This window comes from Bufo bufo, chromosome 7 (genome assembly GCF_905171765.1).
Source record: "Bufo bufo chromosome 7, aBufBuf1.1, whole genome shotgun sequence".
Taxonomy (NCBI): domain Eukaryota; kingdom Metazoa; phylum Chordata; class Amphibia; order Anura; family Bufonidae; genus Bufo; species Bufo bufo.
In genome coordinates, this window is record NC_053395.1 from 180,198,768 (window position 1) to 180,225,695 (window position 26,928).

Genomic DNA, 26,928 nt, shown 5'->3' on the forward strand with positions numbered 1-26,928 from the left:
TGGTGTGCTCGGTGTCTTGCTGCGGCGGGCAGTAGCAGGTCTACTGTCTAGGGGACGGCCACTCCGCTTTTGCACCCTGCTCCCTCTTCTGATGTGCTGGTGGCTCTGTGCGACCACTGCCTCTTCCTCCGAACTACACAGGTCACTTGCATGACCTTGATTCCATGTGGGGTCGAGGACCTCATCATCCTCCCCATCATCTTCCACCCAGTCTTCACACCTGCCCTCCTTGTCAGTCTGCACACTTTCGAAAGCCCCAGCAGTTGGCACCTGTGTTTCGTCATCATCCGAGACGTACATGGGAGGACCACCGCATCACTTATCTTTAAACATAAGTGGTTGGCCATCAGTGCATTCAATCTCTTCCACTTCTGGGGCAGGGCTAGGTGGATGGCCCTGGGAAACCCTGCTAGCAGAGTCAACGAAAAGCAGAAGAGACTGCTGCATGACTTGGGGCTCAGACTGCTTTGCTGATTTGCAAGGGGGTGAGGTGAAAGACTGATGGACATCGGCTGCAGGTGCCAACTCTGATCTTTCAGCAGGAGACTGGGTGGGAGACAATGTAAAGGAACTGGAGGCACTGTCAGCAACCCAATCTACTATCGCCTGTACTTGTTCTGGCCTCACCATTCGTAGAGCCGCATTAGGCCCGACCAAATACCGCTGAAGGTTCTGTCGCCTACTCGCACCTGAGGAAGATTTTTCACTTGTGCGTGTAGCTGGCACAGGTCGACCACGTCCTCTCCCTGCAACAGGAGCGCAACCAGCAGCACCACGACCGGGGCCACGTCCCTTATTTGACGCTCTCCTCATTTTTCTCAAATTAAGAATCTTGCCCAAAATGGGTGTTTTTTAATAGCAGAATAGAACAACAGTATCTAAAAGGTGTATCTCACAATGACAGATGCAGCAAAGGCTGCAAAATTAAGATTTTTGCCCTAAATAGTTTTTTTTTAATAGCAGAATAGAACAACAGTATCTAAAGGGTGTATTTTACAATGACAGATGCAGCAAATTTAGATTTTTGCTCAAAATAGTTTTTTTTTATAGCAGAATAGCACAGCAGTGTCTAAAGCGTGTATCTCACACTGACAGATGCAGACAAGGCCGCAAATTAAGTATTTTGCCCAAAAAGGATGTTTTTTGAATAACAGAATATGACAGCAGTATATAACGCTTGAATTTCACACTGACAGATGCAGACAAGGCCGCAAATTAATTATTTTGCCCAAAATGGGTGTTTTTTTAATACCAGAATAGCACAGCAGTATCTAAAGCGTGTATCTCACACTGACAGATGCAGACAAGGCCGCAAATTAGGTATTTTGCCCAAAATGGGTGTTTTTTTTATAACAGAATATGACAGCAGTATATAACGCTTGAATTTCACACGTACAGATGCAGCAAGGGCTGTAAAATTGAGTATTTTGCCCAAAATGAGTGTTTTTTAAAACCCAAAAAATTATTGCTGCATTTCTAGCTTAAATTGCACACTGACTACTGCGGCAGAGGCCCAAGATGGAGGGTATTGCCAAAAATTTGTGTTTTTTAAAATCCAGGAAATAATAGAAGTATTTCAAGCTTGTTTTTAACAATCACAGATGCAGCAAAGGCTGCAATATTAAGTAGTTTGCCAAAAATGGGTGTTTTTTTTAAATAACAGAATGTGACAGCAGTATATAACGCTTGAATTTCACACGTACAGATGCAGCAAGGACTGTAAAATTTTGTATTTTGCACAAAAAGGGTGTTTTTTAAAAACCCAGAAAATTATTGCTGTATTTTTAGCTTATAATGCACACTGACTAATGCGGCAGAGGCCCAAGATGGAGGGTATTGCCAAAAATGGGTGTTTTTTAAAACCCAGAAAATTATTGAATTATTTCAAGCTTGTTTTTAACAATCACTGATGCAGCAAAGGCTGCAATATTAAATACTTTGCCCAAAAAGATTTTTTTTTTTTATAACAGAATATGACAGCAGTATATATAACGCTTGAATTTCACACTGACAGATGCAGCAAGGGCTGTAAAATTGAGTATTTTGCCCAAAATGAGTGTTTTTTAAAACCCAAAAAATTATTGCTGCATTTCTAGCTTAAATTGCACACTGACTACTGCGGCAGAGGCCCAAGATGGAGGGTATTGCCAAAAATTTGTGTTTTTTAAAATCCAGGAAATAATAGAAGTATTTCAAGCTTGTTTTTAACAATCACAGATGCAGCAAAGGCTGCAATATTAAGTAGTTTGCCAAAAATGGGTGTTTTTTTTAAATAACAGAATGTGACAGCAGTATATAACGCTTGAATTTCACACGTACAGATGCAGCAAGGACTGTAAAATTTTGTATTTTGCACAAAAAGGGTGTTTTTTAAAAACCCAGAAAATTATTGCTGTATTTTTAGCTTATAATGCACACTGACTAATGCGGCAGAGGCCCAAGATGGAGGGTATTGCCAAAAATGGGTGTTTTTTAAAACCCAGAAAATTATTGAATTATTTCAAGCTTGTTTTTAACAATCACTGATGCAGCAAAGGCTGCAATATTAAATACTTTGCCCAAAAAGATTTTTTTTTTTATAACAGAATATGACAGCAGTATATATAACGCTTGAATTTCACACTGACAGATGCAGCAAGGGCTGTAAAATTGAGTATTTTGCCCAAAAAGGGTGTTTTTAAAAACCCAGAAAATTATTGCTGTATTTCTAGCTTAAATTGCACACTGACAAATGCTGCAGAGGCCCCAGATGTAGGATATTGCCAAAAATGGGTGTTTTTCTAAACCCAGATTATTATTGCAGTATTTCAAGCTTGGATTTGAATGTCACAAAAGCACATATGCAGTGCTGGTACACTGCGCTTTCATAAAATGGCCGCCGCCGCCCACCTACTTAACAGACGGATAAAAGTTATTTTTCTCTGTCACTGGGCTCAAGATAGGATAAAAAGATTCTGCACTGCTCCCACACAACTAAATCTAGGTAGATCGCTGAGTTAACAAGCACTTAAGATTAAAGATTCTTTCCTATTCTCTCCCTCACAGCAGCAGCATCCTCTCCCTACACTATATAGAGGCTGAGTCACATGCTGCACTGGCCAATCACAGCCATGCCATTAGTAGGCATGGCTGTGATGGCTTCTAATGGCACAGAGCTAAACGCTTGTTGATTGGCTGCTCTGCAGCCTTTCAAAAAGCGCCATAAAATAGCCGAACACCGAACCCAAACTTTTACTGAAATGTTTGGGTTCGGGTCCGGGGTCCAAAAACCCTAACGTTCAGTACGAACCCGAACGTTACAGTTTGGGTTCGCTCAACCCTAATCCTTACTGATCAATAAGTTATATCAGTCACATTTCCTATGTACTGTATTGCGACCGGTAAATCTTAGCTAGTAATCTTTCCTTGGGGTACGGCCAGACAGTCCAATTTACTAATGCAGTTTTGGAATCCAAATCAAGAGTGGATCATAAAGGAGAGAAAGTAGAAAGGACCATTACGGCTTTTTTTTTATTCATTCCTGGTTATGGCTCTCACAACTGCATCAAGAAACCTGACCATGTGATTATACCCTTACGTAACCTTTCAAACTGAATTATATGTGGTTTAGTAACCTGTTCATATCTTAATTAAGTATTTTGTACAAACAGTTTGATGTCCAAAAATTGTACCATCGACTGAAGTTCATTCTGCTCCTGGGTTTTGTAACACCACTCCGCAGTCAAAGCATTTGTCACAATACTACAAGACAGTTTGCTAGAATTTAGTCATGTTCTTTTTAGCACTTTAAGATGTCCAGACATTGTTATAAGCGTTTAAGCAAATGTGCAGCTGCCTACTCTTATTAATAATGCTGCTGAATACTGAAAATGAAGCTCAGAGGCAAAAAAAGGCACAAAAATCTCTGTGTTCTAGTTAGCTTATATTGTGCTTATGGATGTAGTTTAATAGCTTGCTCTATAACAACTCGGCATTGATGGTCAGATTGACACTCTAAATGGTAGTAAGATATATATATGAAATATTGTATTATGTTATACTGTGAATGACAGCTGTAAATTGGAAGCAGTAATAGGATCACTTTGAGATCCCACTGTCATTAATGTTCCCTCTAGGCAATACACTCTCTAAAGATAAACGTTAAAACACTCTAATGAGTTTAACAAGCCCAGTAGCAGTAGTACTTGGCCATGTGTGAAAAACTAAGTACACCCCATAAATCAGTAGCTTGTCGAACCACCTTTAGTAGTAACTACTTGAAGTTATAGTTTACTGTGTGACTTTGAGTCTCTCACATGTTCTGGAGGAATTTTGGCTTGGTGCTTCAGTTCCTCGTGGCACTCTTTTATGCACAGCTCTCTTGAGGTCTTACCACAGCTTTTCTATTGGATCAGGGCTGTCTTTAATATTGATTGGAACCTGGGCAAGAGGAAGAACACAAGTGCCGCTGCCGCATTCATGGATCCATACTTTATTAACTAAGTAGCAGGACATGTAGGGCATACATGGGGGATGTCCCTGCACTTACTATTATTTCTGGGCGCCACTCCGTAGCGCCGCTCTGGCCCCCTTTACATTCTTCCGAGCTGTATGCTAAGTAACAGCATCGGAACACCAGGGAGGAGACATCAGCTTTTCTTCCTGGGCGTTCCTTTTCCCTGGCTGTAGCGTTGTCCAACCACAGCGCAGAAAGTCACAGTCAGGGAGAAAGTGAGTTTTTTTTCTCCCTGGCTGTGACGTTCTGTGCTGCGAATGGACAGCGCTAAAGCCAATAAGAAGGAACGCCCACAGAGAAAAGCTGATGTCTCCTCCCTGGCGGGAGAATGTAATGGGGGCCACAGCGGCGCAACGGAGCGGCGCCTCGAAATAGTAGTAAGTGCAGGGAAATCCCCCATGTATGCAGGGCCGGCTCTATCTTAAGGCAGCCCAAGCGGCTGCTTGAGGGCGCAGAGAAGAGGGGGCGGCAAACAATTAACTTGCTAACTTACACTTGCCTGGCAGCCCGGCAATGGACATGAATCATGAGGGGCAGAAATGTGAAATGATGGGGGGAGGCAAGAAATGGACATGAATCATGAGGGGCAGAAATGTGAAATGATGGGTGGAGGCAAGAAATGGACATGAATCATGAGGGGCAGAAATGTGAAATGATGGGGGGGGGGGGGGGGGGGGCATTGCAACACCTTATTCCTTTTCAGCCATTCTCTTTTAGATTTGCTGGTGTGCTTGGGATCGCGTCCTGTTGCATGACCCAGTTTTGGCCAAGCTTTAGCTATTGGATAGATAACTTAACATTTCACTTTAGAATACTTTGAAATACAGAGGAGTTCATGGCCAAAGACTAGGTCCTGTGGATGTAAAACAAGCCCAAATAATCACCTCTCCTCTACCACCATGCTTGATAGTTGGTATGAGGTGTTTGTTTTTGCCATACATGGCATTCTGAATTATGGCCAAACATCTCCAGTTTAGTCTCATCTGACCAAAGAGCATTGTTCCAGAATTTTTGTGGTGTGTTCAGATGCAACTTAGCAAACTTAAACCACGCTGCCATGTTCTTTTTAGAAAGTAGAGGCTTGCACGATCTGACCTTGGGTTGAATTTGTTAGGACATCCACTCCTGGGAAAACTGAATCTTTTCCACTTGTGAATAACCTTTCTCACTGTAGAATAATGGTCTTCAAGTTGTTTAGAAATGGCCTTATAACCCTTCCCTGATTGATGGACAGCAACATTTGCTTTGGTAAGATTATTGCTGATATCTTTCCTCCTTGACGTTATTCTAGTAGACAACTGAATGCTCCAGACCAGCAAACCACCAAAACTTCTGATTTTATAGAGATGGTCACACTTGCTGATGATCAATTAATTAATTAGGGATATTTCATTAGCAGCACCTGGCTACGGCTTACCCTTTATATTCCTATGGAAAAGTAAGGGGGTAGCTATTTTTTTCTCACACAACTTCAGCATTTTCACTTAAGGCTTTATTATATTAAAAGATTTTGCAGGCGATTGTCAGAAAGGAAGCGTTCCTTCCCGGCAATTGCCTGCTAGTTGCGCTGCTATTACATGCAGCAATCTCCTCCACAGTAAAGGGAGAAGCGATCACTAATGCCACTGTTCGTCCCCATACAGACTTGTTGTTTGCTGTCAGCAGATTGTGATTAGACAGCACGATCTGACGCCGGCAACCAATTTTTAAGCCTGCTTAAAAATCTGGATTGTCTGATGAACAAGTGTTTGCTTATTCTTCGGGTAATCGGTGGCAGCATTACACTGCCAAATCATTGTTAGCACGTTTTTCTACAAATACTCGTTAACAATGATCTGGCCAACTATTGGCCAATGTAATACAGGCTTTAGCTTTTGTTAAATAAAAATTACACAGTTTATTTTGTCATGTTTTGTTCATTAGAGGTTGTATTTAGCTCATTTTAATACCTTCTAAGAACCAGATTTTTTTTATTATGTCCTATAACGTAAAAACCACAGAATTCAAAGAGGGTATGATTTGTTTTTCTCATGACTGCAGTTTCACAAAAACTACTGGGAGGTATATTTCATTTGATTTGTGCCATTTTTTATGTAAAAAAGTTGAAAAGTTTGCAAAAATCTGTGACTTTTTGTGATTTTTACACCTCTCCTCCCTCTTTTGAAAGGAGAGTGGAAAAGCAAGCATCTATGATTAATTAGGTGTACACCAAATTTATCAACTTGGAATTTTTAAAAGTTGCAGAAAAGGCGCAATCTTACTCCAGTAAGGGAGTGGCACAAAAAATGGGATATAGGCAAATATGTTATTTGTAAAGATGAACCCAATTTATAAAACAACGTGCAACATTTAATAAGTTTGGTACAAATTCTCTCTGTGCAGAACAGACTTCGAAAATTCTTTGTGATGTGAAATTACTAGCATTACATTTAGTAATATTCTGATTTTATATCTTGCTTGTTTAAATTACTTTTTATTGCAACTGGTTTCCTGATCCTATTTTTTCTCACACAGTTTTAAAGATAGCTTGGAGAAATCCTCATATTCCGACTGGTTAATAAATAACAGCATAGCTGAGTTAGTTGCTTCCACGGGTCTTCCAGTTAACATAAGCGATGCCTATCAAGACCCTCGCTTTGATGCAGAGGTAAGTCCAGTTCTTACCTTATTTCTATGGAGGTGAGACCTAAGGGAATCTTACACTGGGTGAAAACAGTATATGTACAGTATAGATCATCATTAGAGATGAGTGAAGTATTGGAAAATTTGTATAACTACTGGTGGAACAGGCACTCTATCACCCAAAATTGAAGATAGAAAGGTATTTTATTTCAAACAACGGTTAAAAATTCTTAAAATACATATATAAAAACTATACTTAAAACATTACGAGCTGGATGTATTCCAACAGACACCTCCCTAATCGGGGCTGTGTATGTGCACCTCTCCCCGTCATTGTACCCCTCAGATGTAGTTTTCATGTCTGATTGCAGCCTCTGACATTAATTTTTACAGTGAAAAATACAAAAAACAAATCATATTTACCTTATCTATTTGATCACGAAGAGCTGGCTACCTCCATCTTGATTGAAGATATAGCTCAAAATTTCGTGTGGCTCGTGATGAAGTCATCACGTCGGTCGGTGTGGTGACATCATACGTCACCGCACACAAGATTTCATGTAAGATCTTCAATGAAGATGGTGGCGGCTGGCTCTTTGTGCTCAAACGGATGAGGTAAGTATGATTTATTTATTTTTTTTACACCATTCAGGGAAAATCAAATCGTTACCACAAAGCACGAGGAAATTCGACTTCAGCGAACTGAATTTTCCCTGAAATTCGGATTGAAGTCCACTTTGTGGACTTCGATTAGCTCAACACTAATCATCATGTTAGGGTTTAAACTTTAGCTGGTTCTACCTAAGCTGTAAACTGTTGCAATCACTATTAGGGTTCATGCACATGAACATAGTGTGGCTTTTTTACAATCTCCAAGTGGTATAGAGCTGTAACATGGCACCTATACACCTACAGACAACTAAAGGGTCCTAACTCCATATGTCACTCATTTTATATTAAAAACATAATAATGGTATCATCCATTGGATGATGTATTATAGAACTAATCTAGTAACCTGCTGTTTACATTAAATATTAATAAGAGCCAAACACACTATAAAATACTTCTTCTACTATGTTTAAAGTAAGAATATTCATGACTGGTAAAGCATAAGTAATAGAAGAGTAACTAAAATTAATCTGTTGTGGCCACCACACTATATACTACCTCAGTCCTTTGTCTAGTTTGACTTTAGAATAGATAGCCTAAAAGACAGTATTAAACACATAGGTCTAGAAGACATCATGTTAATGGCTAACAATTGCTGATCTTGTGAGCAATTTGCCATTTGTGTAATGCTAGGTGTTGCTGTGTTAAGTCAGCACAACACCATCTGTTGGCAGAAGCAATATATATCCCTGAAACATAGACCTTTCAGTCCTTCAAGTGGGTTGACTTCAGTGAAAACCACAAAGCTACTTGAAGGGTTTTTTCAATGATCAATGTAAAAAAAAAAAAAAAATTAAAAAAAATAAAATAAAACAATGTAAAAAAATAATAAAATCAGACTGTAATGGTGCAGAACCCCAAGCAACCAGACAGAGGTTAAACAATAGTGGATTTATTAAATAAATGGCAGTACAGTCCAAACCAGTAAGCACATACAGGTAACCAAACCAAATAATAACCTGTGCAGGGAAACACCAAGGGGACAGCCAGTGACCAGGCCAAAGTTCTTATGCGCAGTATTATTCCGTGTAACGTGGTACCTAGGGATGAGACGTCAGGGTTTCCAGGGTCCGATCCAAGTTCATACACGAGACAAACTGTTCGGCAAAGATGAGGTATCCAGAGGCAGTCTCTAGAGATAAATCGAGGAAGGCAGGGGTCATGCACAGGTAAGTCTGGGAGAATATGAACTGCAACATACACCCGGGTTGTCAAAACAACAGTGGGCACTGACCAGCCAGGGAGATCACCTTTTAAGTACCTGCTAGCCAATCACAAAGTGCCATGTGTCTATTCCTCATAGGTCATATAATGATCCTAATCCCTGACACTTGTGCAGCCTAGACTGGTCCTTAGTCACTTAACCCATGCCTGCCCTCTAATCTACTAGAATTTACGTACAGGTATTTTCCCCGTCAGTGGCCGGCGTAGCAAATAAGATGCACGTACGTTCGGCCGAGTATACTTTTTGCGAACCTCCTCTCGAGAGTGCACACGGGCGCTTGAGCGGCCCAGAATCAATACACAATCGCATCGGCACAGACGCCGGAACGGAACCCACAGGTGATACCGGAGACAGGACTGGCCGCTGCATGCGGCCACCAGTCCGGTCAATCTGCCTCCGAGACCCCGACGGTCTTCCCCTCCGGCGACCATGCGGACGCACTACCGTGTCTGCCTGCAAAGGAGTCGGAACCGAAGACTCCCCAGGCACATGAGTGACCTGTCCCGCTACTCCAACGGAGTCCCCCTCAGGCCATGTGCCTTGTAGTAAAACGCATAGGGAGTCTGCTGTGGTAGTGAAATAATACTGTGAGTCCATATGACATGCAGATGACAGGCGTTGCTCTTAGAATCACTGCACACCATATGTCACTTTATGTGGTGATAACTTTTAAACGCTTTTACTTATCCAGGCCATTCTGAGATTGTTTTCCCGTCACATATTGTACTTCATGACAGTGGTAAATTTGAGTCAAAATATTTCATTTTTATTTATAAAACAAAAATACAAAATTTACCAAAAATTTTGAAACATTTTCAATTTTCTAAATTTCTATTTCTCTGCTTTGAAAACAGATGGTGATACCTCCTAAAATAGTTATTACTTTACATTTCCCATATGTCTACCTCATGTTTGGATCATTTTGTAAATTAAATTTTCTTTTTTTGGGACGTTAGAAGGCTTAGAAGTTTAGAAGCAAATCTTAAAATTTTTAAGAAAATGTTCAAACCCCAATTTTTAAGGACCATTTCAGGTCTGAGGTCACTTTGTCGGGCTTACATAATAGAAACCACCCATAAATGGGCCCATTTTAGAAACTACACCCCTCAAGGTATTCAAAACTGATTTTACTAACTTTGTTAACCCTTTAGGTGTTCCACAAGAATTCAAGGAAAATGTAGATGAAATTTCTGAATTACACTTTTTTTGGGCAGATTTTCTATTTTAATCCATTTTTTCCAGTAACAAAGCAAGGGTTAACAGCCAAACAAAACTCAACATTTATTGCCCTGATTCTGTAGTTTACAGAAACACCCCCTACCGTGTCTGCCTGCAAAGGAGTCGCAACCGAAGACTCCCCAGGCACATGAGTGACCTGTCCCGCTACTCCAACGGAGTCCCCCTCAGGCCGAGCCCCACGAGGACCCCTGGGGGACCCAGTGGATTGTAGAACAGGAGAGTATCTTATACAGACATTCTAAATCTAGAACCAGCCCTGTACCTCACATTGATCCAGTGCTCCCCCATTTTATTGCTCCAATTGCTAGATTTATTTTAATGAATTGGACAAGCAGTTGTAATAACACTGCGCTGCCTCTGCAAGCATGACAATGCGTTGGTAATTATGAAGATTAAATAGTACTTGGTCGAGTGCCGCTACTTCCTTAAGCTGATCAGCGGTAGTGTCGAGAGTCAGACCCCTGCTGTTCTAATATTGATGACCTATCCTGAGGATAAGTCATCAATATTAACCACTGCACAACCCCTTCAACCTTAAAATGTGATTTGTGGGAAGTCAGTTTATGAAAAGATTTGTTTATCTGTGCCTCTAGAAAAAATATCCAAATCTACAGTAATCAATGGCAAGAGGCAGATTGCAATACAGATATAATCATAACATTATTTAAAGGGGTTCTCCAGGAATAAAAAAAATATGAAAATACTTAAATATTATTTTATAATAAATATATTCACAAATACTTTTTATTACTTAGAATGGCTTGTTTTGTCTAGGGAGCAATCATTAGGAGAAATAAAATGGCCACCATCCTATTAGTACACACAAAACCTGTCCTAATCACATAGGAGGACAAGTTACTTCACCACAATGAGCCATAGTGCTGCCTCATCTTCTTCTCTGCTCTGCTTGTCAGGGATTATGATCCTAAATACAGGTGAATCTCTGTGTGAATAGAGAAGATGAAGAGACATGAGAGGAGGGTGAGGTGTGGCTAATGAGCAGCAGCACTTGTTTACAGTCTCCATTACTACAGCAACACATTACCACAGCCTGTCCTGTCTGTCCTCTCTGTACTTCATGTCTTCTCATGAACTAAATTCCCAAGAGATTCAGCTAAAGTTCTTATCATCTGTATTCAGGATCATAATCCCTGACAAGTAGAGCAGAGAGGAGGATGAGGCAGCACTTTACCTCAGTGTTGTAAAGTAACTTGTCCTCATGTGTGATCAGGACAGGTTTTGTGTGAACTAATGGGACAGTGGCCATTTTGGTTCCCCTGATGATTGCTCCCCAGACAAAATGAGCTATTTTAAATAATGAAAGGTATTTGAAACTATATTTATAATAAAGTAATTAGAGATGAGCGAATCGAATTTGATGAAGTGGAATTCGATCCGAATTTCAGGAAAAAATTCGATTCGCACCGAATCCGAATTTCCTCATGCTTCATGGTAACGAATTGCATTTTTTCCTAAAATGGCTGCTGCACGTGTGAGAACAGGTTCTGTTCTATGTGGAATCAGCTGACGACCGTGTAAAAGGAGTGCGCTTCTTCTTGTTACTAACATCGACCTGTAAGGCTGAGTTCATACTTGAGTTATTTGGTCAGTTTTGGCCCTGTGACTGCCCAAATAAGTGGTGTGCAGTGATTCTAAGAGCAACGCCTGTCATCTGCATGTCATATGGACTCACAGTATTATTTCACTACCACAGCAGACTCCCTATGCGTTTTACTACAAGGCACAGTATTCTACACCACTATAAAGGCTCTCTGCCGCCAGGAAATAGCTGTTTTAAACATGATTTGCCGCAAATAAATTCAGATCGAACCAAATTTTTTCCAAAAATTCTGCGAACCGGACAAATCAAATTTTTGAAAAATTCGCTCATCTCTAAAAGTAATATTTAAGTATTTTAATTTTCTTAATTCCCGGAGAACCCCTTTAAGGAAATTTTTACAAAGGTCTATAGGTGCAATTTTAAGAAAAATGAGAAAATGAATGTCAATGGTAATGACAGTTTGCCCAAAGGTAATGTCAGGAAGGGAAACCAGCATATGACATTTTCTAGAGCTGTAGATGCTACCCTTCAAGATATGCTAAGTTGGCCCATCAATTGTGAAGGAGTTAATTTGGCTGTCTCATCTCGGTATTACATACTGAGACAATATGTCTCTCTGGATAATTTTCACAAGGAAAGGAATAATGCTCAATTCATATGTCTTAAAGGGCAATAATTATTTTCAGGATTTGTCAGAAAAATGTTCAGTTTTTATCCTGGCCACGTTTACTACATGAGGTCAAATGAGTCTAACAACACTGATTCAATGAGAAAACTCACGTTCACAAGTGCTCATAATCCCATTCCTCGTCTCTCATTTTTTCCTGTACATTACGTTTTCATTTTATCTATCCACTGGCGGTCTATTAACCTAAGAAAGCTGCAAATACCACAGTATGGAATACAAATGGAGATGTTACTTTAAAGAGGCAAAGACAGTCTAACACATTGTTCCTGGACAGGATTAACCCCTTCAGGACCCTGCCATTTTTCACCTAAAGGACCAAGCCATGTATTGCAAATCTGACATATGTCACTTTATGTGGTGATAACTTTTAAACGCTTTTACTTATCCAGGCCATTCTGAGATTGTTTTCTCGTCACATATTGTACTTCATGACAGTGGTAAATTTGAGTCAAAATATTTCATTTTTATTTATAAAACAAAAATACAAAATTTACCAAAAATTTAGAAACATTTTCAATTTTCTAAATTTCTATTTCTCTGCTTTGAAAACAGATGGTGATACCTCCTAAAATAGTTATTACTTTACATTTCCCATATGTCTACCTCATGTTTGGATAATTTTGTAAATTAAATTTTCTTTTTTTGGGACGTTAGAAGGCTTAGAAGTTTAGAAGCAAATCTTAAAATTTTTAAGAAAATGTTCAAACCCCAATTTTTAAGGACCATTTCAGGTCTGAGGTCACTTTGTCGGGCTTACATAATAGAAACCACCCATAAATGGCCCCATTTTAGAAACTACACCCCTCAAGGTATTCAAAACTGATTTTACTAACTTTGTTAACCCTTTAGGTGTTCCACAAGAATTCAAGGAAAATGTAGATGAAATTTCTGAATTACACTTTTTTTGGGGAGATTTTCCATTTTAATCCATTTTTTCCAGTAACAAAGCAAGGGTTAACAGCCAAACAAAACTCAACATTTATTGCCCTGATTCTGTAGTTTACAGAAACACCCCCTATGTGGTCGTTAACTGCTGTACGGGCACACGGAAGGGCGCAGAAGGAAAGGAATGCCATATGATTTTTGGAGGGCAGATTTCACTGGGAAAATTTTAAGTTGCTATGTCACATTTGAAGACCTCCCTGATGCACCCCTAGAGAAGAAACTCCCAAAAAGTTACCTCATTTTGGAAACTAAGGGATAAGGTGGCAGTTTTGTTGGTACTATTTTAGGATACATATGATTTTTGGTAACAAAGGTAACAAAAAATAGCTGTTTTGGCACTTTTATTTTTTGTTTTTTACCATGTTCATCTGACAGGTTAGATAATGTGCTATTTTTATAGAGAAGGTTGTTATGGACAATACCAAATATGACAACTTTTTTGGTTGTTTGTTTCAGTTTTACATAATAAAACATTTTTGAAAAAAATTATTTTGTAGTGTCTCCATATTCTGAAAGCCATATATTTTATTTTTTGGGCGACTGTCTTGTGTAGGGGCTTATTTTTTCAGTATGAGATGATGGTTTGATTGGTACTATTTTAGGGTGCATATACATTTTTGATCGCTTGGTATTACACTTTTTGTGATGTGGGGTAACAAAAAATGGCTTTTTTTACACCGTTTTTATTTTTTTATGGTGTTCACCTGAGGTGTTAGATCATGTGATATTTTTATACAGCAGGTCGTTACTGACGTGGCAATACCTAATATGTATACTTTTTTATTTATTTAAGTTTTACACAATAAATGCATTTTTGAAACAAAAGAAATCATGTTTTAGTGTCTCCATATTCTGAGAGCCATAGTTTTTTTTTTTTTTTTTTGGGCGATTGTCTTAGGTAGGATCTCATTTTTTGCGGGATGAGATGACGGTTTGATTGGTACTATTTTGGGGTGCATATGACTTTTTGATCGCTTGGTATTACACTTTTTGTGATGTAAGGTGACAAAAAATGGCTTTTTTGACACAGTTTTTTTTTTTTTGGTGTTCACCTGAGGGGTTAGGTCATGTGATATTTTTATACAGCAGGTCGTTACGGACGTGGAAATACCTAATATGTCTACTTTTTTTAATTTATTAAAGTTTTACACAATAAAAGCATTTTTTAAACAAATAAAAATGTTTCATTGTCTACATTTTCTGAGAGCCATAGTTTTTTTATGGTTTTCATCTGAGGGGTTAGGTCATGTGATATTTTAATAGACCTGGTTGTACGGACACAGCAATAACTAATATGTCTACCTATTTTATTTTTTTCACTTTTAACACAATATAAGCATTTTTGAAACAAAAAAATCATGTTTTATTGTCTACATATTCTGAGAGCCATCGTTTTTTATATTTTTCTCCCTATTGTTTTTTGTAGGGGCTCATTCCTTTCGGGATGAGGTGAAGGTTTTATTGGTACTATTTTGGGGGGCATTCGCATTTTTGATCGCTTGATGTTGCACTTTTTATGATGTAAGGAGACAAAAAAAATTATTGTTTTAGCACAGTTTTTATTTTATTTTTTTCTACGGAGTTTAGGTGAGGGGGTGGATCATGTGATTTTTTTATAGAGCCAGTTGATACGGAAGCGGCAATACCCAATATGCCTGGTTTTCTTTTCTTTTTTTTTTTTATTTTACGTGTTTTATTTTGGGAAATTTTATTTATTTATTTTTACTTGAAACTTTATTTTTTTATTATGAAAATTATTTTTTTTACTTTTTTTTACTTTTTATTTTTGTCTGGGACTTCAACTTCTGGGGTCTGATCCTCTCAGCAATGTATTACAATACACCCTAAGGGCTGGATCTCACGGTCTTCCGTAGAAGGCAAGCCCTGATGCCTATGGAAGGGTTTTTCTATCCCTTCATGTAGGCTGCAGGCTGTTTGCTGGAAAGGGGGCATGTGTGCACATTCCCTATAGCTCTAAAGGGGCCAGCGTGCACTCACTCTAATCAAGCCTATGTCTGGCTACCTTGGGGTAATTAAGGTACCTTCCCCTGTGGGAGGGTGCTTGAGTAATAGGTTGTCTACTTGATAGTTCCCTGCAAAGGTGTACTGTACCCATTTGTCTGCCCATGCACTGACTTCTGCCCGTTTCCTGGATACTGACCCTTACCTGACTTGTGCCTGATCTCCGTATTAACGATTGCTGCCTGCCTTGTCCTCGAACTGTTTATCAGATTGCTCTTACTCGGCCTGCCCTTACCTTGGCCTGTCCCCGACTACAGTTTTTCCTGACCCCCTCGGTGCACTGCACCAGTTTCTCTTGATCCCCGTGGGTCAGTTGTCAATCAAACAGAGACCACTCCGCGAGGTAGCACCTGGTGGTTCCCCTGCAGCAAAGTCCAGATTCCTGTACAGGGCTTAAAGGATGAAAACCAGGGGATGGACAGGATAATGCTCTTAGGAGTCAAATCTGTTGGTTGACACAGTGGTTCCACACTCACATAAAAACAAACACCATAAGCTCCTTTGCTCTCCCTAGTGGTGGCTGCAGGTGAAAAACTATATGTATGCAATGCATTTTGAGCTCTGTACCAGCAAAATTAAACACAATTAATGATGTATAAGGGAGTCTATGAAGAGCTGCTGTTGCCTACTTAGATCCTAATTTCTCTGAAGAAAAAAAAAAACATTTATCACACATAAGTTGATAGTTTACATGAGAGAATTACCAAGTACTTCAGCAGTATATAAATATATATTGTATTCCTGCACAATTTCACTTTTCATAGATTGACTTTCTGTATGCACCTCTGCTTGTTGATGTCCCCAAGGACTGTAGCCAGGAAGCATTACTATGGCAGCAAGTGGACAGTTAACCTAATAGATAGCTTGACCTTCATTTTTACTTAGAGGGCACAACATAGAGGAATATTACAGAGTGAAATACAAACAGCTTATTTTAGCCAGATCGTAAAATATGTATCCGTTCACAAAATGAATAGTCAAGAAAAAACACTGTTCTTCAGACATGCCCCAAGAACTGTTTCGCCTTTAATAAGATGTCAGAGAAAATTATGTCAACGGTTGTATTTTAGATGTAAATCCCATTGCTAGCAAATACTCAAATACAGAGGAAGCCTGAAGTGACTTAAAAGTATGTCCATTGATATTTTTGGTAAAATTTTAAGAGGACCTTTCACCGATTATTACACTATGAACTAAGTATACAGACATGTAGAGCGGCGCCCGGGGATCTCACTGCACTTACTATTATCCCCGGGCGCCGCTCCGTTCTCCCGCTATACCCTCCGGTATCTCTGTTCCCTAAGTTATGGTAGGCGGAGTCTGCCCTTGTTTTTCTGTAGCGCTGGCCAATCGCATTGCAGAGCTCACAGCCTGGGAGAAAAGAACCTCCCAGGCTGTGAGCTCTGCGCTGCGATTGGCCAGCACTAGAGCAGAACAAGGGCAGACTCCGCCTACCATAACTTAGTGACTGGAATCTCTGCCTACTATAACTTAGTGAGCGGAGATACCGGAGGGCATAACGGGAGAACGGAGCGGCGCCCATGGATAATAGTAAGTGCAGTGAGATCCCCGGGCGCCGCTCTACATGTCTGTATAGTTAGTTCATAGTGTAATAATCGGTGAAAGGTCCTCTTTAACGTTTACTTATGTTGTTTTTCTTAGATAGGACTACTCTGGTAACTTTAGCATTCACTTAACAAAAGAATACTGCTGTGCATTGTATTTCTGACAAGGACAGTGATTTAAATACCATTTTTTAATCTGAATTAAATTACATTCTGATTAATTTCTTAGTATATTTTCATAGGGATCATAGCATAGTTTTCTGATACACGGCTACAAATTCCTTGCATACATTTAAAACAGAACATTTTGGCTGAGTGCAGCCACCACTAGAGGGAGCCTAGGAGCTTACTGCATACTATATTATAGTATGCATTAAAATCAATAATTACAGTATGCAGTATGTCCCTGAAAAAAGGCAATACTGTACAAGGTTAAAACATGAATAATCTTGTGAGTCCGAGACAGACTGTCAACTTACTGAAAGATCAGATTACAAACTCCCATAGAATTCTACACAGGGGGATAATAAATAACCATTAAGCCATATTGCAAAACATGGTATACCTTCTCACTTTACCATGACCACGTCCATCAGCAAATTCAGAAAAGTTTATTGATCTACCTAAAGCACAGGGATAATGCACTCAGTGATGTCCCAATACAGGGATAATGCTCACAGTGATGTCACACTACTAGGATAATGCATACAGTGATGTCTCAGTACAGGAAAAATGCACAGATTGATGTCACAGTACAGGGATAATGCTCACAGTGATGTAATAATGACATGATAATGTACATGGTAATGTCACAACACATGCAAAAGAGAGAAGGAACAGACTGAGACAGCGCCTCATGCAAAGTACCATTGGGGTATAGATAGAAATTAGTACAGGCAAGTATTGTGCTCATTTTCTGATGTTGTAAGAGTCACAACACCTTAATTAGCATGTCATTCAAGGCCAGTATCTCGGCTGGTGCACATAGCTGCAGCCTCAGCGTCTCCTTCTCCCATGCTGTAGCGCTGGCCAATCACAGCGCTCAGCTCATAGCCTGAAAGAGAAAAAAACTCTTAGGCTATGAGCTGAGCGCTGCGATTGGCCAGCGCTACAGCCTGGGAGAAGGAGACCCCGGCAGGTTCCACTGGGTGGAGCCTAACATATGAAGATACCGGAGCCTATACCTGGGGGAACGGAGCGGCGCCCAGGGATAATAGTAAGTGCAGGGAGATCCCTGGGCGCCGCTTTCCATGTCTGTATAGTTAGTTTATATTTTTTATTCTAGTGAAAGGTCCTCTTTAAGCTCAGCTGGCTATGGAGGCAGAAGCCTAAAGCCTCAGGAGCCAGGAGTAAACTTCCTGGGCTGAAGATAAGTCTGACTACAGAGAGAAGTGCAGCATAAAGAAGAATCAAAGTTACCAAGTCAGCTTGTCAGTACAGCAGAGTGAGAGAAGGATATAGCAGAGTTGAGTTTGCCTGCCAGTTTAATGCTGAAGCCTGCTGGAACCAAGACAAAGCCTGTAAGCTGTTGGAAGAAACGTTTAGGGTCCATTCACACGTCCGCACCCCAATAGAAATGCCTATTCATGTTCTATTTTTTTGCGGAGCAGCGCAACGGAAATGCGAATGCGGACAGCACACTGTGTGCTGTCCGCATCTTTTCCATCCCCATTGAAAATGAATGGGTCCGCACCCTTTCCGCATAATTTTGGAATGGATCTGGACCCAAAGTGCGGACATGTGAATGGACACTTATTCAAAGTAAAGCTGCTGTTGAACTTCATCTCAAGGTCTGGACTCAAGTTATTCTTTCCAATCTCTCAATTATTCCCCTTTTTATTGCTTCGGAGCCAAAGCCTGGGGTCCAGCAGTATCTAGGTAGGAGCACCGTGACACATAAAGAGACATTTAGGCCGCACTACACCACTCGGCATTCCTACTACACCTGGGATGCGTTATAGAGGGCCTTGGGGGGAGGCGCACGTTGCACAATGCAGAGATATTCTACTCAGTGATGACACAAAAAATGTCAGTATGGGCCTAACCATGTGCTAACAGCACAGCAAAAAAACATATAATCATGTCCCATGTAGATAAAATGCACACACGATGCACAGAAATGAAATAGTTATATCACAACACAGAAATAATGCAAAAAGTGATTTTGTAGAGAAGGAATAATGCACACAGCAGGAATTACCATTGGGATCCATAGTAAAACTTAGAACAGGGCCGCATTTGAAGTAAGTCAATGTACTTTGTTTGATTGGATTTTTATACATCATTGTATCTTTCCATATCTATTTATTTACAATAATCGTATACTCATAATAATCTATTTATATACATATTCATTATTCGTTATTTTATATATTTTTACTGGCAAACATTTATATCTTTGAGATAGTTTTTTATATTAATATATATTTTTTACTATTGGATTCCATCATTACCGTTAGATGCAATAGGGAGTTGCGCTGTAAGTGTTTGCTATCTGACGGCAGGTTACGATTTTAGGGGTTATGCATGATTATACGAGCCCCCAACACCTGTGACCTATTGCCATCCATTTTACTTGAATTCAGTTTTTCATGCGGGCCTACAGGAACTTCATTACTAAATGCATTACATGTTTGACTGGATAAGTGGGCTGTGCTTGTGTCCCGCTTGAACTCTTTTGAACACGTTGTGTTGTGTATAATTGTAAATTTTGAGGTCTGTGTCAGAAAAACTGAACTCTGCCCAATATTAAAAGGGCTTTGTATTAAATGTAAATGGGCACCACTCTACTCAGTCAACAAAGAAGGGGATAATAAATTGCATGCGTAATACCACAAACCTTCAAAAAGCAAAAAAACTATGTATAATGATTGTTATAACTTCACGTCTTTATTAAATGATGAGCACATTCAACAAGAAGACAGATGGCTCCCTTGAGTTCCATGGCAGCAGCAACAGCACCTGTTTCACTAGCATTTATGGTTATGGTGATGTGGAACGTGACATACTGTATTTTTGTGGACTTAATATGCAAAGTGACATTAGTTTGTATCCATTTGCAATCAAAGGTATCAATTTCAAATAAGGTTTTCCCTAAAATGGTGCTTTGTATACTGGGAAAAAATGTAAACTCAACAAGCCTACATAGTGATACAATACATTGATTTACACCCTGTATAACTACTGATTGTTATAATGTGCAGTACCACAGAGGGCTACTGAAAATGGGTTAATTTGCCGCTAAATGGGTTAATGTCCATTGTTAATGTTAATGAATTTTTTTTGTGAGGTCTGTTATCCAAAAGCTGAAAGGGGAACACTGTTTAGGTTTTGTACCCTACGCAGCCAGAGGAGGCTGGCCTTCCCCTTTGAAGCAAGTGAGTCAGGTTTAGTCAGGCTAAGTGAGAGGAAGCAGTTGCATGTGCCTGTGCAGGAGAGACCTACCATCACCCTCTGAGAGAGAAAAAGAAGTACAACATTTTTAGACTGTGTTGGACCAAAGTGAAGGACCGCTGGGAATTGTTGTAAATATCAGGACAGGGAAGAAAGGGTGCTCCCTCCATTCGTTGCACAACCCAGGGCGAGTCACCATCAAAGCCACTATCGCTCCTCCTATTCCTGCCTCCCCTGCGGGTGGCTGCAGATGCTATATATAAATAAAGGATCATATAATAACCATAGTAATAATAATGTAAAGAAGAAGAATTACAATTCCTGTAATCCAGAATCAGATGCTACAGTACATCTTGTGATCCGGGGGTGTCAGGGGTTACTCTGCAGTTGGGGAGCATTATGTGCAGGCAGAGCACAAAAGACCTAAGGACAGTTAGAAATGTGACTGCCAAAAACTGGAAAAATGTATTCTTTGTGAAAAAGGAAAAGTAGGCACCAGACTGCCTAAGACCCATGTAACACTGCCTCTTTCCCCACTCCCGTCTAATTGCATGCATTAGAGTTTCTGCACGAGTCTTATGGCGTAAGATAAGAGGCAGAAAATGAGTCACTACACAAAAGAATTGAGCGTAACGGCTTATACGGGCTGCATCTCAAAAGGTCTTGGATGTGACAACATAAAATGTTTGTATAAAGTGAAGATGAGAAGTGTGCTGTCTGCTAAAGTCTTCCTTTTTTGCATTGTGTCCTAGGCTGACCAGTTCTCCGGGTTTCATATCAGATCTGTGCTGTGTGTTCCCATATGGAATAGTAATCATCAGATAATTGGTAAGTGTTTGAGAGGAGAGGAGAATCTTATCCATCTTAATACTCAACGTGCATGGTAACGATTCTTTGTGATGAACTAATCAGTAGAGTATCCCACTTTCAGACAGTCATTTCATGTGTTAACAGATATTTTTGGTTTGCAAGGTTAAAGTGACCCTCTGTAAATAAAAGAATTCACATTAACTGGGGAACGAGCAGAACACTTACATGGTGACCTTCTTTTCATTTTTTTGGCTGCAGATCCGCTAATTCTTGGGCTCCTCTTCTGCCATCCAGAATGGTGGGTGGCATCACTTCCCAAACTATCTGATGCATACTGTGCATTGGTAGTCCAAGACACTTCCTACTTATTTAGCACTGTTCTTGCAATGGCCAGCACTGTTTACATGAGCAGTGCTGGTCAATCCAAGGTCAGCAGGAAGCGTTTTGGGCTACCAGATGCACAGTATGCATTTGGAAGTGTGCGAAGAGGTGAGACCATCTTAGGTGGCAGAGGAGGAGCTCATGAACTGATTTGCAGTACTCCACAGCAAATGGTTTGTTATGTAGTGTTATGTAATGTTATGCTCCATCATTCCTCCCCCCTGCCGACACTTCACACTGCTGGTCTTTGCACAGGGGTGTTAACCAGTTGGTGGGGTGTGCCTGCACAGACTTACTCTATCTAGTCAATGCTGCAATTGTCAGACTGTTCAGGGACACCGCCCCAACTGGTTACCACCCCTCTGTACCCTTACTGCAGACTGCTAGCAATTCATTCATAACTTCTAGTAGAAATAAGAAAGGACTGGCACAACATAGAGCCATAGCAATAGAGGCTCCAGAATTATTATTACACGGGGAATGCATGTAGTTATTAAAACAGGCATGTCAGGAGAGGTGACAGGTCCTCTTTAATATTTTTTTATTCATTAAAACCAGATACTGTCTTTTTTTTAATTTTTTTATCTGTGTTGATGGTAGTTTGTTTTATTCTATCTGTTATATGTATGGGTTACCATTTTGTCTGAGTTGCTAAAACATTCAGAGATATGCTCTCCAGCAACCCCGTGAACCATAGGGACCTGTAGTCTGGAGATATTCATTGACTTCTGTGTAAGAATGTTGTGGACTTGTACAGAGGTTATTCTGCAAGGAGGGGGAGGAGATGAGCTGTGATCATCACTTATTGTCAATGGTGGATCATGTGTTATCTATCTACAGAGGTGTTACCTGTCAATGTAATCCTACCTGGGAGGATAATTAGATGACTTCTGAAAAGGGAACAGGAAGTGTCATCCTCTTATGGAAACTGAATTTCAGGATTTTTAAATAAAAATAGTGGGAAACTGAAAGAAAAAAAAAAAATAATATAATATGTTTAGTGTAAAAACTTGATTTAAAGGCTTTGGGGACAATTGTTTTTTATTTTTGCATTGTGCTTATTTTGGACTTTGTTAAAATATGGAATTCTTTTTTTGTATACGTAGCTGACATGCTCTAGTAGCAGCTGTAAGGGATTGTCTACTCTTAGGCGGTCGCCATCACAGACTTCCTTATAGACCACAGGATTTAGGGGCCAAACTGTGCTTTATTGTGGCACGTCAGCAAAACAAACAAATAAATCATAAACATAAACCTCAGCCATCTGGCCCCTGACTACACAGTATAATCTACCTCTCTAGTGGGACCTGGGTCTACCACCCAGCTCCCCAAAACACAGCAGTGCTTACCTCATAGAGGGTTCCAGCTCCCACAGGCCTTGACGTAGCCTGTTCCTTCCTCAGACTGGGAGCCCTGATTGAGGATCTCAGCCCATCTTTATCCAAGCTCCTCAGCTGGCTACTAATTATCCTCATTACCACCCTAGCTGTTGCAGACAGTGGGAAAAAACTATTTTCCCAGCCGTTTGTATTCTCACCCAGCTTCCTCTTGGTGAGATACACCACTTGAATGGCCTTCCTATAGCCCTCTGGTAGCTCCACTGACATATATCCCCCCCTCCTGATAAAGGCCGTGGGACTTTTCACATTACTTAAGCCCCCTCCAGGGTCAAAGCTCCTAAGTTGGGAAACATCTGAGGTCACCCTTTCTTCAGCAATTGCAAACAGACATTTAGTAGTTAACTCTTTAGACTCAGTATGACTAATGCTGAGCTCTGATACCTGAGGGTCATCCCATACATACTCATACGTTGTGGCATCCACTACAACCTGTACCACCGCACTCTTCATGACTTCAACTTTGTTGTTACCACAGGCAATCTGGTCTACATTGCTTGCAACATCAGTGCCCGGGACACACATTACATCTGCACCCACCGGACCAAATTTTTCCATACCTTTCGGTGGCTTCCCTCTCAGCCTGGGACTGAGTGAGCTCTGCGAGGGTCTCCGCTTCTACATTCCACTCACGACCTGCAAGGGGCAACATTTCTACTAAACACCCTTCTCTATCATAGACGTCCTCCTTAACTGTGTTATACTTCAGGTTACTACCGACAACTGACACCTGTAAGGAATTTCCCACAACTATCTCTTGCTCCCGCACATGCTCCTCATATCCTCCCTCTGTGAGAACCACCTGATAGTCCGTATTATCCGCATAATTGTCCCACACATTTAACATTCTATCAGTCTCTGGGGCGGCTATAATGCTACCTCTTACCCGGGCTAGCATGGGATCTCTGACTTTCACCACCCCAAATCTAGCCTTGATCACAGGCTCTTTGGACGACACAGAGACCTTCTCCCATACAGGTTCCTGCGAGGGAGCAACCGCAACAGGCTTACCCGCCTGTTCAGACACTGCGTTTTTCCCAATGTCACACACTTCTGAGACACACTACCGAGTCACACACTACCGAGTTTCTCGCCTCTGTGATTTATCACTCACCGGCCCAGCCGGTTTCCACTGGGGTCGGCTCACTGTCACAAAATTATCAACAGGAACAGTCTTACCGCCTGACGTTGTGTATTCGGTAGTCTCGGGAGACAAAGATATTCCTAGGACATCTTTACTGAGTTCACCAGCCTTCTCTTGGTTCCTGGTATCCCGAACACCGGCAGACTCCTTACTGCAACCGTTGCCACCGGAAACAGCATGGCCTGGAGTCCAGACCTTTCCCGGACGGTTACTCCAGCCGCACCCTTTAGGACGCTGTGCACAGTCGCAGGGAAGATATAAGCTCCTGAGAACCGCACCGCTCTCCACCTCTTTGTCTTCCCGACGGTTGCCCTTGGCAACGACATACAGCCGCTTTTCCTCTGGAACTCCAGGCACACCACCGACTCCTTGGACTTTTACAAAGTATCCATTTATCGTCGAGGACCCTCTCTTCAGGGCCAACTCCAGTTGCGCCTCCAAAGCCTCTTGCTCTGCATCAAATCGCGCCATTTCACCTGGGGTACAACCCATCTGTTTGGCCAGTTTTTCCTGCCTTTTTTATCTCCCACGTCCGTAGGACGTATTCTTCCATGAGACCCATGGCAGCAGAGACCCAGTCCACTTTTGCTGGGCTACTGGCCCTTTAATTCACCACACACTTTTACTTGCAAACACAGTAGAAATGTCCAGCATATCCCTAGCACTTGCTCCACTGAACAAACAGGTGTCTCACTCTCTAGAGACAATTTCAGCATTCACAGTTTCTTTTACAGGGCTGCTAGCCCTTTAAATCCACACAGCACTATTCAGCAGTAGCTTCTCTTTCTGAGCTGTTGTTGCCCCAAGCAACCAATCTTTTAGCAACCCGCTGTTGTTGCTTTTACCCGCATCCTCCATCATATGTGAGGAAACGTCTACTCTTAGCGGTCTCCATCACAGACTTCCTTACAGACCACAGGATTTAGGGGCCAAACTGTGCTTATTGTGGTACCACCCTAGCTGCTGCAGACAGTGGGAAAAAACTATTTTCCCAGCCGTTCTTGTTCTCACCTAGCTTCCTCTGGGTGAGATACACCACTTGAATGGCCTTCCTATAGCCCTCTGGCAGCTCCACTGCCACACAGCCTGTGGATTTTCTGTCTTTTCCATCATTTGGGGAGCAGACGGGCTCCTTATCTCTGCCCTCTGACATTATAAACACTCATTATAGCTCAGTTCTTACCTTACTAATAAGAATATGGCTTAAATAAGTTTTTATGACCTCTGCTGCAGTCTGATGAAAGCACGGTAGTGCTGAAACGCGTCACTATGCAACTATAATATGTGACCAATAAACTATATCCTTGGTTGAAATTTCTGCGAAGTGCCGGTCTTCTCACTACATCGTTTGATTGGACGCCATTCCACGGACACGTGCACCGCTAATCTCGAAAAAGGTAGTGTCGTCCTGCTATTCACTATACTCTCAGTAGTTTAGAGATAAGGTTTATTAGATGACTGGTACAAAGTGAAAGTACTAGTCACACAGCTAGAAAAACAGGGTAATTGAAAGTTTTTTAGCCAAAAATAAGTAAAATGCAATCATAAACCAAAATTTGCTCCAAAGGCGTACATAGCCTTTAAGCATTAGGTTCTTTTCTTATGGCACATTCTCTTTACACTTGTAGTCTAGCTTATGCCAACAAGATAGCTATGTCATTGCATAGATACAGTATGTCATAGAATAGCATTTTATATATATATATATATATATATATATTTTAACAAGATTCCACGGCACTTCCAAAAATAGTATGAGTTTATTTCACCAGAAAAAACAGCAACGTTTCAATCCACTCAGTGGGATCTTTCTCAAGCAGTGATGATAACAGAAATGGTGCTCAAGTATAGGTATCTATACACACCCAAATGATAATTGGTTAACAAAAGCAATTAATACAAAAGCATAAATAAAAAGTGATACATCGTGAAAGTAAATGTACAAACATAATTAATAGTGCATATAAACATGATGCTGAAGCGTGTAAATCTCCAATCATCTAATACAATTATATAGTATAAAAATACAATCGATCATAAAGTGTACATATGTGAATCCACTTGTGATATCAATTAAAAATCAGTGTGCGATATAGGTAAAGTGTGTAAACACTAACCAGCATGAGGAAACCTCACAGCTTGAGCGTCTACCAAATCACATTGCGCATGTCCATAAAGACATTCGATCACATGACCAGCTGACATCAGCAAAAATGGGTCATGTGATCAAGCGTAAGAGGCGCAGTCCGCGCCAGCGTATCACGAAGGTCCCAGTGTGTCAAATGTCATCACTAGGCAACATCAAGAGACGCTCACTGACACGTGACCGGAGAGAACGTCACATGACAGCCTATGGCTCAAGAGCAATAGTGAAATAGCTCATAAGTAGGAAAACCTAAATCTTGTGTATACAGCTGCAATGTATCAGCTGCATGTATTTTACTACACTGACATGTACATAAGTTTTCAAGATATTCTAAAAAGTGCATATAATTGTAAGTTTTATATAGCTGGGTGTGCGTTGTATAACCCATTTTTAGAAGTAATCTGCGTTCGTATAATTAATAAGAGGAGGGATAAAAGCAAGTTAGATAAGCCATTAAAGCAATCTAGGTATCTCAACCCCCGTCTCTATTTTTCAGGCATCAGTATCAGACCTCTCGCCAGGGAGCTCGGATATATATAATGCCCATTAGAGTATAAATAAAACAAAAGAAGAGAAAAGGGGCAGAAACATCAAAAGACCAGTGAGTCTGATATAGTTACTACAG

General features: G+C 40.6%; 1 protein-coding gene across 1 annotated transcript in view; it reads left to right on the top strand.

The window, feature by feature from the left end:
* The window catches only part of PDE11A (phosphodiesterase 11A), a 677,788-nt gene that overhangs the window by 402,279 nt on the left and 248,581 nt on the right, over positions 1-26,928 (top strand). Inside the window, exons 6-7 of the mRNA XM_040440759.1 lie at positions 7,010-7,142; positions 21,178-21,253. Coding sequence (XP_040296693.1) covers positions 7,010-7,142; positions 21,178-21,253 — 209 coding nt within the window. The remainder of the gene's footprint in view (positions 1-7,009; positions 7,143-21,177; positions 21,254-26,928) is intronic.